The following is a 16,784-nucleotide window of genomic DNA, read 5'->3' on the forward strand; positions in this document are numbered from 1 at the left end:
AACAATGATTGAATAACATTATACCAATCAGGTAGAGAAGATCAACAACTGATAATCTATGCTAATGAGGACTTTATCTTCATTATCAGTGAGAAACCGTGTATAATGCAAGAGTCGAAATGTTATTATCATTTTTCGAAGGTATGAGGTCTTGGAACTCTAGTTTATAAAGTGCATCTGAGCTTACTATTACAAACGACTCCGGCATCTTCCTCATGTCCACAGTTATGGCTGCCCCATCCACCGTGGCTGCAGTTTTGCACTCTTGATTCATTCCCGCTGCACTCAACATCATCCAGCCAGATCTGTCCAGTTCCCTGTCCGAAAGAGGCTTCAGTTGTGGCCTGCACAGCACCAGGAAACCCCAGCTGACGGCACACCACCTCGGCGTTCTCCTGTCCCCATGCATCGTCACAGACCGTCCCCCATTCTCCTTCCTGGAAAACCTCCACCCGTCCCTCGTGGTCACCAGATCCACCAATCAGTCGGAGATCTATATCTGGCAATGTTGGCCAAACAACGACAATTCAGTCTCATTTACGTTGAAGGAAAATGAAGCTGTGAAGTTTTACCAGCGCAATATTAGGGAAGGAAACGGTGACAACCACATGAAAGCTTAGAAGAGGGCCCCAAAGCCCTTTTCCGTAGAGCGTAATCGGCGGTTTTAATTCTACGTACTACGTAGCGGGACCGCTCGAATTCAACGTAGAGCGTAATCGGTGCATTTTGCGTCGAGCGATATTGGCCCCTTTAATTTAACGTATTACGTAGACGCTAACCGGATTTTACCGTAAAACGTAATTCATATGAATTTTTCGTAAAGCGTAATCAAACTTATTACTTATCCAATATTGTTCAAACTCCCAAACGGGCATGGCAGTGTCTGGTTGTGGCCTGTCTTTTATGCTCCACCCCCTTCTCCACAATGGAACAACCCACAACGCCCACAGACTTGTTCCCGTAACGTTACGCAAGAATGTCAGGAGATTGTATTACCACCGATGACGTTTGGCCACATGTGCAGAAGTAGTTGAAATCACATGACTTGCAGGACCCTATAGGAGCTTTCAATAGTTTTTTTGGCGGGAACATCATCTCAGCCAGGCCTGACCTCAGCATCCTGGAAAGATGGAGGACACGGAGGATGTTGTCCCTGTCATTGTGCGGGTTCTAGGCAACACGGGGGCCGTGTTGTGCTCCCACCGTTCCAACATAACTCTAGATCTGTTGGGACCGACAATGGACAACATCCCGAAAGTCTTGGAGGAGCACCTCGCCCTCAAAGAGGTTGCTGGCAAAGTCGGTGTGAAGTTTTTCGAAGTGACTTTGTCGAGATTTGACGTGAAGCTGAAGTCGACTTATGCGATTCACACCCCGACGCAGCTCAATATGGAGCTTGGCATTCTGAAGAAAGCCAAGAGCGAACTTGTCGGTAAGTCATCACTTTTCATGTGTATTGGTTGTTTGGGCCTATTTTTTTATTGCGTGTGATCTCCTCTGATCATGATCGAATCTTGAGTCAGTACGATTTGCCTCTGTTTGTCAGTACGATTTGCCTCTGTTTTCTCTTTCCTTCTTCGGCGTGGACTGTGTAAGTGACACCATATGTGATCATATGTGGAAAGGGTAGTCACCCGATAGTGACATCGGAGATGATACACAGGACAGGCATCCCTTCCGAGTGATAAATCGATGGTACCGGCAGAGGGCTGGGAGATAATTGTTTCAGGGACTTTCAGATTCGAGACGCCCTAAGGCCTTCTTCTGTGTTGCATGTTTTTGCATGAAGAACGGATTAATATGTTACAACTTTTTGTAATGCCATCTAAAGTTGTATAGAATTTTCTGAGCATTCTTCCTTTCCAATATCTACACTTAGTTGTTATTTTCATCCTTTGTGACACATGACAAACGTGGTGCAATTTGTCTCCTTAGTGACGGTGAAGGAGAGGAAGGTGCTACTTACCTCTGCCTCCAGTCAAATTGTGGTGAAGGTCGCTGGCTGTTGCACACAGCATCCACAAAGACAAGGTATTTCTTACGGCTCTTTATTATCGGGTTGAATGATTGTAAATTGAACTGAATGGTGATAAATCATAGTACGTAAGCTGCCCGGTGTTGTGTTGCTAAGGTAAATGTTCAGTTGCTATGGGGGTAATTGCGTTAGGTTACCAGTCCACCCAGGGTACATCATGTCCCTGATGCACCCAGTTTCCCATGTTCCATGTTCCAGTGCCCAGACTTGCATCATGCGTCAATATGTCACGTGTGGGGGGATACCGTTACATGGTGAATTTGGTGACCATGACATGTATAATTTCTATATAACTTCTATATATGTTGTTCATTCTTAATAATTGTGTAATATGTACCCAATCATTCATTGTGTCCTGGAACAACCTAACATAATGTATTTCTTGTAAAAACGACAAGGCACAGTCCCTCCTATCTCCAATATATTCACATTATTAATATAAACGTAAACAAATTATTGTAAACGTGAACAAGTGGCTGCTAATCCGAAAGAGGTGCAGGATATCTGTCAGCGGGCGGGCAAGGTCAGCGGCAACATTCAATATTTTTAAAGCGGGAAATTAACATCTGGTGAATCTTAGCTGTCAATGGATGCTTTGTAGTCGTGTAAATGTTGCTTTACAGTATAGCTTGAATGATAAGAGAAAGTTATACCCTTATTCCCTATACAGATATCAATGGGGGTTGCGGGCGGGCGGCGAACTCGTTCCACGTGCTGTTTGTTTGTTTTTATATTGAACGGGTGGTTAGGGCACCCCCTGTTGTTCTGCTCCACTGTTTTCCCCTGAAAGGACCTTTAATAGGGACTGTGGAGAGCCAAAATCCCAACAATCTTATCAGTAATGAAATAAAAGAAATCAAATCGCCGACAGTTTTAACCACCGACAATTTCCACTAAAAACTTACTGCACAGCCGGCATGAATTGAAATCTATCAATTATATGGACACGCACTGATCGCAACCGTCTGCTTGTCTACTCTCCAAGCAGAGGTTGAATCGCGCAGATATAGTAGAAGTTGGAAAAATTACACTCAATCTCAATAAGGTACTTGACAAAGCCCTCTGTGAGAGCATCACGGACGCTCTTCTCGCACAGGGGCGGGGATATCCTTTTAAAATCCGTGTTAGTACTCCGCCCCCCCGAAGCATAAAAAGATCGTTAGCCAAATAGTTTTACTGCCCCGGATTAACGTGCACCCGGCACATTGGCACCCGCTGTGATCTCTCTTCACTGACAACATTGGCCGACGGCCTTCCTTCCCGGTCGATTGAAAGTGTCATAACGTAACGTTAACTTTCTACACGTTAACTTTCGTGTAATTTTTCCGACTTCTACTATATCTGCGCGATTCAACCTCTGCCTGGAGAGTACGGCTTGTCGAAATGAAGGGCGATTGTCTTTACTTTTGTAAAGGGTTGCATTGTGGTGCGGACATCCGAGGTTTACTACGAAAAGCTTTCACCGTTGACGGCTTAAATGTACATTAATCATCATTTCTTGTACCTAGGTTTATCCAGAAGCAAGCGCGGCAGAAAGAAGACAGCAAGCGCCATCGAGGACGAGCGTCTGCTTGATGCTGTCCGAAACGGCCGTACCCTTGTTAGAAACAAGAGGCAAGAGGACGACTTTAAGAAACTGAAAGATGGTAAATCAAATACACATAAACCGACTATTAAAGGCTGTTAGCAATGCTTTTGAATCTTGAATCTTGACTGCGCTGCATAGATTAGAACAGGAAGTATATGTGAACGGCGCTTTATACCGTCCTTTGCATGTCTTAGACATTTAAATTATTTTTAAAACTGCACTTGGCCGTTATTAAATGAAATGTTCCACCCTTGTGCTTTTTGCAGGACTGGCAGAGATGAACGCCACGGCCAACAACGAACTGTTGGCCAAATGTGGGTCATGTGGCAACCCCATGAAGCTCCCAGCGGACCGTACCTGGAAAGGGCGAGTCAAGTTTTTCAAGAGTAAGTCCAAACATTTTCTGGGTACAACACAACTGTAGTATCTGCATACATGGTCTATAGCTGAATCTGGGATTTGGGAACAAGCATTTGTCAGGACCATATTAGTTCAAATCATGCAATCATTACATGGACAAAAAGAATTGGAACAATGGGTAAAACAGTATATGCGCCCACTATGGTGATACGAATATAATAACAAGACGACACTACAAGTATTATGATTCCCAAAGTCATTGTCAACATTTTTTTTTTCATTTAGTTCACTATGACAAGTGCAACAAAAGGAGACAATCCAATGAGACGAGCCGACAGCTGATCAGCGACAGCAAGAACGCCATGTCTTCCTGGTTACAGAACAAGCCATCCACGTCCACATCCGCTGAGACGGCGATGAACGAAGAATTCCCGGACGTTGACATCATCCCAGATCTCGACAGCATTCCAGAGCTTGAGTTGATGTAAGTTTGCATTTGACAAGAAGATAATTAAGAATCTCGTTCTAGGCTATTAGTATAGATTAGAAATAGAAAGTCCCAAGTAAGAATCGATCCATGTTGCATTCTGTATACTGTTAGTTGATCAAGTATCATTAAGAGTTACCTATTGCTGTCTACCTCATAGATAAAAAGGAAACAATTTTATTGCAGAATCATTTATGGCATATTGTTTTAGTATATCAGATAGAACGGAATTGTATTTTATATCAAATGTTTTAGGTATATAGAGAAAACAACCCATTATCATGTTTGTTGTTTGTAGGTGAAGAAAGTTTTTATTAGTGCAACTGGGTGGAAAAGCCCTTTGTGAAGCCGTATAATATTTATGCAGTTTGTACAGGATGTTATTTTTAATTATGAATAAATAAAAAGCCATTTCAGCTGAAGTCGTGTCTCTTCTTTTTTCCTCCATAGTGATGTTGAATATCAGGACGACATCTTCCCCAATAGCGAAAATGAAAGTGCAGTCAGACCGGAAAGGGAGACAACAGATAGTGATACGGACAGTGAGTCTGGTAGTGATAGCTGTGATATAGAAGAACAACAAGACGAATCACAGATACAGTGTGTTGTAGATATTCCAGTCTGTCTACAAAACATTGACCCGTTGGCACGTAAGCTACACGAAGCCCGTCAGGCGGGGCTTGTCCAAGAAGACCGCATATTCTATAAGTGGCTGTCGGGAAATCTGGACTACCTGCTCAGTGAAGAGCGCTTCGAGTGGGATGAAGACGTTGTCGAATTCTATAGATCAATAAAATATCACGGTGGGGAAAGAACACTCAACTTCTTGAGAGGGCCAATGCATCTCGGGCAAGGTCGTGGTGGCACAAAAGACCCGAAGTCCGCTAAAATGAACCTTGGTGGGCCCTCAAGCATTACTGTTGCCAAGAAGAACGCGGGGTACACCACCAAAAGTGGAATCCTCCATGACTTGATTCTCGCATTCCATGCGTTAGCTTGTGATCATCCCACAGACGTCATACCCGTGATCGACAATAACACAGTCAAAGTCATCCCTGTCGTGATGCAAGGCGACGGGACATCCCTCAAACCAGCAATCCAGTTCGACCCACTCACAAAGACCAACGTAGGCCTGACCTTTCCCGTCGACTTAGAGTACGTGAGGGAAAACCAGGAACCTGACCTCAAGGTGTTAGAGGAAAAGATCGTGTCCGAGGCCCACGTAATGCTGTTATACAGCTTGGACGGGAACCTCTCCATGCCGGTAGCCGTAGACTACCTTGCGAAGAAAGGGAAGACGGGGGAGGCGATGCAGCAAATGTTTACCAACAGGGTGAAGACAGTCCAGACCTGCCGCAGGTGTCTCCAAAGAGCACAAGTCAGAGAATTAGTTGTCGAGGACGCCCCAGACTGCGTAAGCCACTGTGACGCTTGCCTCACCAACGGCCTTGTGTGTGACGAGTGTGAAACACTTGGGCATGAATCAATCTACCCGGCAGCTAGGGCATGTTCCATGTGCATTGAGGAGAAACAACAGTGCCAGAAGGTACTTGTCATGGCACTAAGCACAGATTGTGAAGAGGGCAACAAGAAAGCCATGAAAGGACTTGGTGAAATAGTCGATGTTGACCCTTACTTACAACTTCTTGTCCACATTCCGGACGCAGTACATGTGGGGAAGTCGTTGAAGGGTGGCTTTGCTAACTGGTTCCTGATTGTACAAGGCGTTCGTGTCTGTCTAGCAGTTCTCTATATGCTGCGAAAGAGAGGCGACCGAGTCCTAAAAACACAACTAAGGAAATTACTGCGGGAGGATGATGTCAGAAATCGAGACCGCATGTCCGTGGAATCGGTGAGCCGACTCACTCAGCCTGCGGTTATCCAACTACTGCGTACCACCGGGTGGGTGGTATACACGATCGTACCGGATCTACTGAGAAATCCTGAGACCAACAGACCAGGGATGTATCCCCACATTGTTGCAGTAACCCCCGGTCCGTTCGGGTTCTACTTGGCCCTGGACTTCAACCCATTAACAACACATTCCCGCCTCATCAAAGTAAGAACACATAACCCAGCAGATGTAGTGGTCATAAAGGAGAATTTGAAAGACGCTCATTCGCTGGCCTACATGGAAGGCATAGCCTTTGTGTGTGAAGGCACTCACGTGTGTGTTGTTGCGGTGGAAGGAAAGTTGTCCCTGAACATCTCTTCCTTGAAGAAAAAGGCGGATGTGATAGCAGAGTTGGAAAAGCGTGGTCTAAACTCTAATGGCAGCATGGCACAGTTAAAGGTTCGCCTACAGAAGCACCTAGCTGAGGTCTCGACAACATATGGGCCTGATTGTCAACACAAAAAGACAAACCTGAACTTCATCGGTGGCGGTCAGATGTCTCCACGGGCCATTTGCTGTTTAGGTACTGACTCACTGATTGTTGGAGAAGACAGAAGCCGTACTATTTTACGTGTCCAGGTCGAGAAAGATGGAGTCGGTTTGCTTGGCCACAAGGAAACTGTAACTCCGTACCCTACTTCATGTAGGAACATCGTGTCAATTTCAGGCATGGGTGACCACATTTACGCCACGTTCCGTGGAGATATGGGTGGTGTGTACAAGCACGACGAAACATGGCATACAATTGCGCTGAACAATACCGATGCCTGTACAGAAGCCCACAGTGTCACCTGGTACGGCGTCGGGGAAACACTGGTGGCCTTCACAGACAGCGCCAGCCACCAGGTAAAGGTCGTAAAGCAAAGCGGTGAGATACAAACACTGGCGGGCAACGGCAGGCCTGGTCTACAGGACGGTACACTGCCGTTTGCAGAATTCCACCAGCCCCGTGGTATTTGCAAAGACATGCAATGTCTTCTGGTTGCAGATTCAGCAACTGGCTGTATTCGTATGATTACAGATGTCGGCGCTGCAGCTGTCTTCCTAGAGAAGGTCGGTAGGCTGTACAGGGCCTTCGGTATGCATTGTCCACAAGAAAACGCTCCAAACCCATCGACCAACCAAGCCGTACAAGCCGTGAAAGAACTGAACACATTTTTGAAGACCTGTACAGATGACGTAAATGCCATACGAGGTAAGAACGGCGCAACAAATGGTAGAGAGGGAACAGTTTCCAGCAAGACTCAGGAAAGCGTCGAAATTTTAGAAGAGGGCCTGGAGAGGTTCCATAACAACTTGATATCATTAAACAACGCGTTTGTTCCACACATGAAGTCTCTACTCACACTGGCAACTGAAAACGTACATGCCACCCACCACTTCAGACACCCAACCGCCACTCTGCTGGAGTATGTACAAGACTTTGGAAATACGATGAACGAAAGTCTCAAGCGAATGGCCTTCTGGAGTGTATATTACCACACACATCCAAAGTCGTATTACCCAGTTGAAACGGGAAAGATCCACCTATCTGGACTCCCGCTAATGCGCTCCAGGAAACCAACACACATGAGAGCACCCGACACTGAAGTCATGAGGCAGTGGGCTGCTGACTTCGGCAAAGCTGTTCGGCAAAGAACAGTACGACAAGAGACCACCATGCATAAGGCTGGGACGCTGCCTCTGACTCTCTACCGACAGAAGATGCCTGACGCCCGGCCTTTGACGGACGCGGTGATATATGCACGCAACGATGAAACTGATCCGCCCCGATCAACCCCGGATAATACACCTGAACAGGAGGACGACATGGAAACTCGGGAAGAGACAGATGCGCTGTCGGACCCAGACGTCCGTTCAGACAGTGAAGACGAAGTCGACAGTGAGAGTGACAGTGATGCGGGAGATACCGTTAGAGGAGAGGAATCTGAAAATCACACGTGGAGATCTACATCACTGATGACAAGATCTGGACGAATGGTGGCCGCTAATCGCCGTCTACAAGGTTACTTTTTCTTTTAGACAGACGACAAAGAAATGTCATTAATCCAACACAAGACGTCCATTCAACATACGAACTTGTGACCGGATGTGACGCAAGGAAAGGTGTTTAGTAAACAATGTGTATATACTCAAATGTTTAAAACTGTGTCAAATGGGACATCAAGCTTTTTGCACACGTCGAAGTCAATGCAGCAAAAATCGAACTCGTCAAGTGCCTTCGATATTTACAGTGAGAACTCGTTGCAAGGATTTGGGGGATAAGCGTGGACTGCTGTCGCTTGTCAGTAACCGAACAATGAACTTTCAAGGTAGCAACCAATGTGCCATGAAGGATGAATAGCCCGCGGCCGGCGCATTCTAGCCCCACGTGTTTCAAGTCAACAGGTAACATAGTAAATTTTGTATACATGGATCAGTTCACATATCTTCTTCACTACTTGACTATATGTGCTACATACATTTGATTCTATTCACAAGTGAGTTTGTACCGATGTGCATGTAACTGAAACAAGCTGTTTATTGCTTTGAGCGAACTGGGACAATGAATTCTTTTTTTATCCACATGTTGGAAGAGTTTCATGCGCGATAATTTGCGCGATAAGCTGCGTTGACCAACAATACTAAAATATGGATTCATAGATGCCTTTGGCCGCGATATGAATTTTAGATGTACAAGCGTAACAACAGCAGCCAGCAAGGCGGTCTTTTATACGTCGTCCTGGTAAGGTTTGAATCTTGTTGATGGATGATGAGATACTTGAACTCCTTTTCGCGTATTCTGCTATCGGCGATTTGGAGTTTACTTTCGACATTTTGCATCAAGTATAATTATAGAACGTATTAGAAGCTTGGTAAGGTTTAAAAATGGCTTGAACACCTTTTTACTTTCCCCCAGACTTCTCCTGTAAAGGATTTCGTTCCCTTTGTCTTGATCCGCTGCTCATGCCGTCAAATTTGCGGCTCAGCCCTGTTAATTTGTGACGGTCCTTTGGTTATCAACAGAGTGTGATAATCACTTCCCCTCCCCTCCTTTCACCCATCTCCTCAAGAGGCCATAACCCCCTAACTTATATCATTTGCATCTAAGTGTAGACAAGCAGACACGGTATGGGTTTTTCTCTAGAAAGGTTGAACTATTTAGATGTTATTCGTCTGAGGAAATGTGTCAACGTTCGGTCTTGTTTCCTTTGGGGCAAACTAATAGTAGCAGTAAACAAAATGTTAGATTAGTTCTCTTTACGTTATGATTGTTATCAACAACAACAACGTTCCGGACTGAGATGGCAAGCCGACCGAGAATGGAGACCGGCGTGCAGCTTTATTATTCTTGTTCATGGACGGCCGTATTCCTACCCTCCCCGAATGTTGAACGTGGAGGCAGTCATCATCATCCCTACTCGTAACATTCAAGACGATGCTATTGTCACCTCCAGGCATAATAGAAGCACCAGCATTGGCCTAAAAGTTCAGAAAAAAAAGATTGGCATGATACATTTACTTCGTAATTTAGCGTAGAGCGTAATGAAGCCTCCCGAATTCAGCGTTTTACGTAGCCGGCCCTCCGAATTTAGCGTAGAGCGTTGCCGGTACCCCCCCTTTGGGGCCCTCTTAGAAGGACCAAGGCTATAACCTCCTTGGAAGGACCTTAACCCTATTCAGACCGGGCTTTTTTGGTCATCCCTGGACCGGGAGGGGGAGGGGCTTTTGAGGCCCTCCACTTCTAAGTCCTATAACTCTAAAACGACGTACCGTAGGGCCACCAAATTTCTGGGACATGATGTCGACATAATATCTGACAAGTATGTAATGTTTGACGTTACGTTGACGTAAGATGACGTAATCATGACGTCATCAATTTGATTATATTGGCAAAACCCATGAAAAAAGGGTATTCACAGAAAACTTCAAGTTATGCTACAGAAATGTAACAACAAGTGCAGATAACAGAATAATAATGTTTGTTACGCCTTGCGTTGCCAATAGCAACATCGATGACGTCAATATGACGTCATAAAATGATGTCATGCACATCTAAGATACGAGTTGGGCTCCGCCATATTATATCCACCACCTTGAATTTTTAAAAATACATTTTTGGCAACAAATAATCACAAAGGGCAATATAAATAGACTAAATTCATTCATTAAGGTGGTTTTTGATGAAAAAATACCAGGTAGATACAAATTTTAAGGGATAATTAGCTTGTCATTCTTGATCGGGTCATTCGGTCCAACATCTTGGATTTTGGGCTGATGACGTCATCAAATTAGCATAATTTATGCATATATAATTATTTAAGATATGCTAAATATTAAAAGATTTTATTTATGTAACAAAATCGCAGTAATATAGCAAATAAATGTGAAAATACATCGTTAGAACTAAAAATAGTGATTTTTGGCAAAACTGCCTGTGAACAAACGGTTGCCATGGCAACAAGAAAAAAATGGAAAATTAGTCAAACTTCGTAAAATTGTTTCCAACAATATTTGAGGAAAACCCACCAAATTTGGTGGCTCGAGCGTAAGCCATTCTGGCGTTATTGGACATCATAGTTAGCGCAGGCCTCAAAAGACCCCCCCCCCTCCCCACGGTCTGAATAGGGTTAAAGAGAATTAAAACTCTCACCAGTGGATGGTCTTGGGGTCACTGGTCCATTGCCTGCAGAAGAAGAATCTAAGCATTATTCTTGTGAATAAGGTGTGAATGATACATGTAACTACCGGATATGCTATAATAAACTACCTGACATTCCATCAACACAAGATTAGGCTACCAGAAGTACAAATCCACAGTTTGCTTGTTTGAAACTTTGTTTATTCATCACCGCTTCCAGTATTTTTACTTACCGTGACTACAGATGGCTCGAACAATCTTGTCCTGAACCGCGATGGAATAATAGGTAGCAAGCTCAAACACATGGCCTGGATGGTTGTTGGTGATCTGCAGGAGTTGTTCTGAGCTGAAACTTCTGCCCAGACCGATGGCGAACACGGCCACCTGGTCCGTGGCCAGAGCCTGTGCAGCCGCCACCACGGTGTCAGAGGAGCGATCATATGTTATGACTATCAGCACCTGCAAAGTAAAACGTTAACGTTACCTCTTCACCTTCTACATTGGCACGTTATGTGTGAATGTCAAAGTCGTGCGAAATTCATTGACTTTACAAACACTACTATTGCCCTATTATTTTGGTAATTTTGCTACTATTGATGTCCAAATGCTTCATCTAGAGCTAAAATATCTGACACCCACCCTAGGAACAGGTGCAGGTCTCCAAGCAGCAGTTCGACGTGCGAAATCCATCGCAGCCCCGATGCGCCTACCGTACCCCGGAGACGGCATGGCGTTTATTGCCTGGACTGTAGATGCACGGTCAGCATAATCTCCCAGTTTGAACTCCAACCTGTATTATGAAAGGAAATGAACCTTTGAATGGTGCATAACTCGTAGCCCTTCGGTTTTAATCATCGTGATAACCGATGTCCGTTGTACAAGAGATCTGCTGAACTTTGAAATTGGGGATCAAATTAAGTCTGTTCTTAGTAGTTCAGCATGTACAAGATTGGCTGGAAAAGAGCTGTCTCCTGATTTTCCTGTTGCAACATCGGAAATCGTTAGTATACTCAAGTCCCTGTTTTCACAGCACCCAGTTGTACTCAAAGCTCTTATCTATCTTTCTATGCTGGTATATAGGCAGGTCATTGGTGATATTAACTAAGTTGATGATACAAATGTTAGGCGCATTGGCCATGAGATCTTCTGTTAAGAAAAGCTTGATATCCGTACTAGAATTTTAACTACATTTGTGCTCAATATACGTACGAGTCCGGGTTTCCATACTGCATCACGCCGACCCTGGTATCAGTCAAACCAATTGTGAAGGCGTTGACCAAAGCAATTGCATTTCTTTTGATCCAGGAGCCAGAGTCCAAGATGAAGAATAATTCCATCCTTGACTCGCAAGTTTCAGCCACTATCAAAAGGCAGAATACATCATGTGCGTACTTATATGCAATCATGTAAGAACGGTCCACCTATGATGTCTCCAAACCAGTAACGTATGTGCACACATTGAAAGCTGAAGAAAACGCACTATCACTACATATTTCCAAAACTGCAATCCTTTAACATACGAGAAACAGTTAACGATGAGTGCAGATACGGACCCCTTCTTACTCACCAGTCCCGGACCTTGGTGTCGGTGTTAGAGCGGAGGGCGGGCTGGTTGTGAGAGGCGGGTGTGGGGCTGGTGTCGGTGTCGGGCCGGGATCAGCTGTGTTAGGCGGGCCGGATGTTGGAGGGGATGAACAGCAGCACTATAAAGAATGGTATGTGATGGTCATTAACATTGCATGTCTAAAGGATGGGAGAGCCAGCTTTCGATCGATCGATCATCGATCGATCGATCGATCGATCGAGAGAGAGAGAGAGAGAGAGAGAGAGAGAGAGAGAGAGAGATAGAGAGAGAGAGTGCCCGAGTGGGGTCCTTTTGCACGGCAGGCGTAAATTTTGAGTGTCATTTCATTATGTATATGTGCTCTCACAAGCTAAGTACGTGTAAGGATGATAAATTTCTAGGTAGTTTTCAATAATCTAAGTACAACAGAGAAACACTTCACCACGTTCTAAACAACTGTGTCGTCTCCCTTCAGCAAGGGCGATATACGTTCCGGTGTGACAGCGATCTCGCCCCCCCCGTGATCTCGCCCCCCCCGGGGGCGAAATCACTAGCGATCTCGCCCCCCCGGGGCGAAATCACTAGCGATCTCGCCCTCCCCGGCTAGTGATCTCGCCCCCCTACCTCGCCCCCCTTTAGCGATTTCGCCCCCCCCCCAAAAAAAACGGGTTTACATGACATTTTAAAAGTTGATTGGTATAAATCACAAAATGTAGTTTCAGAATGATATAAGTACACGAGTTTGATACATAACTCCATTCATAGTATCAATATTAACGTAATTACATGGTAATAAGATAGTTGAACTTGTTTCAGACAAGGAGGGTTTGGTCCCTTGTATTCCCATTATTGCATATACCTGAGTCTTGACATAAGATGTATTTAATTGTATTCACCTGTCCTCAAGCAACCTATACATCTCCAATATGAAGTCTCTACCATGAAGTGACCACAAAAGAACTATGTAATGTCTTTATTAATTATGCAAATATTAGGTATTAATTAGAATAACGCACATTTTGGTATATGCACCTGGCCAAGGGATATCTTCACCTCCAACATGACTGTTTTTTCTAGTATTTAGGAACTGATGCATTTACCCGTGTTTCTTAAGACAGGTACTTTACCAGTGTTTGTGTAGCATTTAGCAACAGCTATATCAACTTGCGCGTAGATAGTGTTTATAATGAGAAACTATTATTTACGTACGTGTGTTTTTGTTAGTGCTTTGGAAATGTTTCCAGCACAAGAAAGAAAACACTGTGACAAATTGAAAACTTATAGCTGACGTATTCCGTACCATAGACGGTGTTGATTTATACGTTCGCAGTAGCACTGTTTTTATGCCACCTCAGCTGCAAAAATTGTCTTTTTCATTTCAATGTCATGTTTGCACCGAACAATATAGTATCGACTTTCGAGGTATGACATCTTTTGGTACGGTAATAAGGTGCCATATAGGTACCAGGTAACACACCATATACGTTACTCCCCAGGTGCAGGTACCAGGTAGCGCACCTGTAATATGTAGTAGCCAGCTGCTCTGGGGGGGGGGGGGGCGAAAACGCTAAAGGGGGGCGAAAACGCTAGTGATCTCGCCCCGCGGGGGGGGGGGGGGGGGCCCTGTCCCCCCGGCCTAATTTCATACTTAAACATATAGTGGACATCCTTCAGGAGAACGCCCATGGCCATGTCTACGCAGACTTTCAAGGGTATACAAGGCACGGAGGCACCCTTCCTGTTCAAAACTTACCCTCAGCGCAGGTCAATAGATACACAGTCCTAGCGCCAGACCTGAGAAGTGCTTGCATTACAGCTACTCTAAACTGTTTTGAGGTCGGGTCAAGGGGACTCGTCACACCAGACAAGGAGAATATACTGTTAAAGATAGTTATGGCAAAACCACAAAAAAAACTCTTCATTGACATTACCCGTGTAGCAATATTGTCGTCATACGCCATATGGAACATGTCATATTTACGTATCCTTATATCGTACTTACCGATCCAGGAGGCCCGGGTGGACCCGGAGGTCCGGTCGGACCGGTGAGTCCATCTCTCCCGTCCCTTCCGGGTTCTCCTCTCCCACCGGCTAAGCACCCTGAAGAGACACAGATATGCAAACTCACAATAAGCAGTCTTTTTAGATACTAATCAAGTTTTTTAGAATACTAACTGAAGTCAGAGTATCAAATATATCGTTTTCAAAGCTCTTCTAAGCCCAGCTTTCACTTAGGGTTTCACCGTACCAGCAGAAAACAAGTAAAAAGGGAGAAAAGATACAAGAAGGATGTTCTGCGAAAGGATAAAGGCATTCCAAAGCCGCAGCTTCTTGTGACGTAGCAGCGTCTAACTAGTGATTCAAGGTGTGATGACCTTTGTTCCCGCAGGCTACTCGTAGAAAAGACCTATGTTCAAGTTCACAATAATGTATAAGTATGAGTATCATATGCCTACCTCCAAGAGTCGTTGGCAGTGTTATCTTGTTCGCAAAATTCCCGATGTTGGACACGGATCTCTTGGCTCGGCGATGCACTTCAGCTCCATACAGAAAGGTGGCGCTCTTGCCCCGCCCCGCTCCGTTCTGCTGCTCACGAGCGCTCGGGCCCTGACGACTGACCTGATGGGCGGCATTAAGTATACTTATTTAGATGCACTTAATTAACTCGTTAGGCCGATAGTGTCTTTTAAAGATCATGTAAGTCACGTAGTCTCGCTCGTCAGGTTGGCGACGGTCCAACTCTGCCTATCTTGAACTTTGAACTCGTTTATCGGGCCTGGTTGCCCAGACTAGAGACCGCAGGGATAAATTTTCTGGTCAATGCACCCGCGCGTATACGGTTAGATTTGTGTTTATATGCGAGTCAAGGTGCCATTATCGATTTTATAAGAGTTGCTTGACTTTCTTAACATGATAAAATCACAATAACCCCCACGTGCAATACCAATATCTGCGTTATAACAGTAATTGTGTTCTATCCACATAAAAATGTTGATAATGATTGTGTCGCATTTCCTTCAATCAATTTTGACTTTGTCATTACTTATTTCAGACATTTCAGATTCAATTACCACCGACACATAATGCTTCAGAACAGGCACTAGGTCAACGAAGAACAATTTATCATCACTTGCGCTGCGTTTTACACTTGGTCTGTTTTGGGGGGTTGGGTGGGATGGGCGTCGCCATACTTCGACAAGGATATAGTGTACACTTCATTACCTGTACTGTACATGCAATGCGTCAGCCCTCAAAATCTGGGCTTTTTGAATGGCGTACAGATAAAATGTGAGGGTAAATATGCAAACTAAAACAATCTGCACACAATTCAATTTATTGTAATTTCTCGGGAACCGCTCTAACGCGCCACCCAGATCCATCGGTCCGAAAATGTAACTCCTTTTGTCGTAAACTAGTGTTTATGGCCATACCTGCTGTTCTCTCCACTGCTGTATCTCCTGCACCTGGACTCCCATTTCTTTCATCTGGGCTTCCATGTCCTTCAGGTGGGACAGCTGGGCTTCCATGTCCTTCAGGTGCGACAGCTGGGCTTCCATGTCCTTCAGGTGCGACAGCTGGGCTTCCATGTCCTTCAGGTGCGACAGCTGGGCTTCCATGTCCTTCAGGTGCGACAGCTGGTCTTCCATGTCCTTCAGGTGTGACAGCTGGTCTTCCATGTCCTTCAGGTGCGACAGCTGAGCTTCCATGTCCTTCAGGTGCGACAGCTGTGACTTCATCTCTCCCAGCCTCACCATTACAAACATAACGACGAACATGGTGACGAAGCTGACAATCACTGCCGTGACAGCCACGATCAGTGTACCCAGGCCATTAGATGCCCATTTACCCCGCACGGCTCCGTGCTTGGAGTAACTCATGTCACACAGCGTTTCGGAGCCCATTCTTAGATATGTCCACCCGAAAAAGTACGTAAGCGTCGACCTTCAGAGCCTACGTGCACAAAGGCCTATCCGCGACTGACTGAAAGATATGACATCACTTTGAACCCAACTGTTCTGTTCCCTTATTGGTCAGAAACACCCATTTCCTCATACGTCATTCATATTTTTAGCGATGACTTGCGAATCGGAGCACATCGTAGACCGTCGGGTCCTAACCGACGTTTGGCAAAGGTTGCCGATTCGTGCCCGATAATTCCCGAATGTCAATTTCAAGCCGGTCGGCACAAGGAAAAAATACCGATCTAATTGGTGCACGAAGTGCCTGGGGGTCGG

At 45.0% G+C, this 16,784-nt stretch overlaps 2 protein-coding genes across 2 annotated transcripts in view; one reads left to right on the forward strand and one right to left on the reverse strand.

Annotated features, from left to right (window-relative positions):
- Positions 1–16,519, reverse strand: part of LOC118411869 (deleted in malignant brain tumors 1 protein-like) — a 26,999-nt gene extending 10,480 nt beyond the window's left edge. Inside the window, exons 1-9 of the mRNA XM_035814358.1 lie at positions 15,981–16,519; positions 15,006–15,168; positions 14,552–14,649; positions 12,553–12,688; positions 12,195–12,345; positions 11,625–11,775; positions 11,219–11,444; positions 10,998–11,030; positions 194–493 (exon numbers count right to left, since the gene is read on the reverse strand). Coding sequence (XP_035670251.1) covers positions 194–493; positions 10,998–11,030; positions 11,219–11,444; positions 11,625–11,775; positions 12,195–12,345; positions 12,553–12,688; positions 14,552–14,649; positions 15,006–15,168; positions 15,981–16,451 — 1,729 coding nt within the window. The 5' untranslated portion in view covers positions 16,452–16,519. The remainder of the gene's footprint in view (positions 1–193; positions 494–10,997; positions 11,031–11,218; positions 11,445–11,624; positions 11,776–12,194; positions 12,346–12,552; positions 12,689–14,551; positions 14,650–15,005; positions 15,169–15,980) is intronic.
- On the forward strand, positions 1,870–6,534 carry LOC118411434. Its single transcript, XM_035813716.1, has 4 exons — positions 1,870–2,031; positions 3,544–3,681; positions 3,890–4,009; positions 4,269–6,534. The coding sequence occupies exons 1-4, from the start codon at positions 1,905–1,907 to the stop codon at positions 4,469–4,471; spliced, it is 588 nt and encodes a 195-aa protein (XP_035669609.1). The 5' UTR covers positions 1,870–1,904; the 3' UTR covers positions 4,472–6,534.
- Positions 16,520–16,784: the final 265 nt, after the last annotated feature.

This window comes from Branchiostoma floridae, chromosome 3 (genome assembly GCF_000003815.2).
Source record: "Branchiostoma floridae strain S238N-H82 chromosome 3, Bfl_VNyyK, whole genome shotgun sequence".
Taxonomy (NCBI): domain Eukaryota; kingdom Metazoa; phylum Chordata; class Leptocardii; order Amphioxiformes; family Branchiostomatidae; genus Branchiostoma; species Branchiostoma floridae.